The sequence below is a fragment of the Gavialis gangeticus genome, unplaced genomic scaffold (assembly GCF_001723915.1).
Source record: "Gavialis gangeticus isolate Ggan-Ray unplaced genomic scaffold, GavGan_comp1, whole genome shotgun sequence".
Classification (NCBI taxonomy): Eukaryota; Metazoa; Chordata; order Crocodylia; family Gavialidae; genus Gavialis; species Gavialis gangeticus.
The window spans coordinates 38,680,033-38,681,745 of record NW_017729004.1 but is presented as its reverse complement, the minus strand read 5'-3'; the positions used below and the strand labels follow the sequence as shown (position 1 = coordinate 38,681,745).

Genomic DNA, 1,713 nt, shown 5'->3' with positions numbered 1-1,713 from the left:
ATTTGGAAGGTAGAACTGGTATACTGTTCCCTAACATAGCGCGCAAACCCCCACCTTTTTTCCCCTTCCTATCTCTTGTAAAGAACCTATAGCCCTCTATGTCTACTGCCCAGTCAACCAGGTTGATTTTACTACCAGGTCGATGCCAACCAGTCATCCAAAAGAAACATGGACTCCTGGGAAGACTTACTAAAGACTTCCCATCAGTCTACAGTGGAACCACACTGGTTCTGCTGTGTCTGAAGTGACTAGTGAGAGCTTTGTAAAGGAGATGAATAGTGTGTTATATCTACACAATTTGCTATTTTGTGATTTTTCGTGGAAACCACAAAAAGCAGTTTCCACAATCACTGCAAAACCTGCCGTTCTCCATGATTTTGTTCAGAATCACCATGAAAAAACCCTAAAAATAAAATGCTTGCTGGGGAGGGGGGGAAGGCAGGGGGCCACCAGCATGAAGGGGAGCACTGAAGATGGCAGCCACCCCTTCTTCCCTCTGCCACTGATTGGCCAGGAAGGCTGCCTTTTGTGCAGCCCTGCCCCTCTCCACCAATCCACAGCAAGGGGCAGGGCTGCACGAAAGGCAGATCTCTTGGCCAATCAGTAGTGAGGAGCAGGGCCACTGGGGCCCCTTGGCCAATCAGTGGCAGGCGGCAGGGAAGCAGGGCTTGCTGTGAAAAGACTGCAGAATAGCACTGGGTACTGCGAGTGATCTGCAATTTTTATTTTCCCTCAGCACAGTTTAAGTAGATCCCTAATTATATCCTTTCCCTTTAAAGTCTGTTATTTAAAGTTATTGTGTAAAATATGGGGAAGACAATTTTCAGGTTTAAAAATAATACTTAAAATAGCCCTGAAATATGGGCCCAAGCTCAAAGGGGGAATCCAGAGTTTCATAAAATCAATGATTTTTATCTCAGAGGTAATCCAAGTGTTCACTTCTAACTGACATATACCTAGTGACAACCTGAGCGTCGTGTTGAGATACCATATCTAAAATTTCAGACCAACAGCATTTCAGCTGCTTCTTCCAGATGTTCTTTAATCTTTCTTTCAACTTCAAATTCTCCCCAAATGTCTGTATTTTAATGAATACCAATTGTAATTAAGAGGTATGTACTTTATTGCATTGTGGGTACATAGTTTAGACAAGAATAAGCTCAACATTAGTGCTTAACAGTGTAAGGCTCTCTGAACAATCACTTGCCTTCTCTGTCAGTGCAGGTGCTTGACTAAAGATTATGAGAAGCGCCCAACAGTATCGGATCTTCTGCAACATGATTTCATTAAGCAAATTGAGGGCAAGGAGAACATGTTACAGAAGGAGCTCATGGACTTTATTGATGTTCATCAACAAATGGGAGTGACTGAAAAGGCAAGGTACCTGAGTTATTTCCTCTTCAGTAGAGACAAAGATTAGTGTGGCAACCTTTGGAACTTTTAAATGTAGCTATCACTAAGGGTCCAATCCTGCTACTGATAGTGTACACTGGCCTCATGGTGATGGAATTAATGGGATTACTTATGGACTTGGGTTCTACTAAGTAGGAGAAAGTATGATGGAATCAGGATCCTAATTTGCAAACAAAGAAAATGATTTAGTGCTAAGAAAACCTCTTTTGTGTCTTTCTGAGCAGGTAATTTCTGTCTCAAGGCTTTTAATAATATGAATTCTGCCTCACCAAAAACATATATCACCTATTTTGTAAAAAA

At 41.9% G+C, this 1,713-nt stretch overlaps 1 protein-coding gene across 4 annotated transcripts in view; it reads left to right on the top strand.

Annotated features, from left to right (window-relative positions):
* Positions 1-1,713, top strand: part of MYO3A (myosin IIIA) — a 310,475-nt gene that overhangs the window by 115,035 nt on the left and 193,727 nt on the right. For all 4 annotated transcript variants that reach the window (XM_019508276.1, XM_019508274.1, XM_019508275.1 and 1 more), the window contains exon 8: positions 1,225-1,380. In XM_019508276.1, the coding sequence (XP_019363821.1) occupies positions 1,225-1,380 (156 nt within the window). The remainder of the gene's footprint in view (positions 1-1,224; positions 1,381-1,713) is intronic.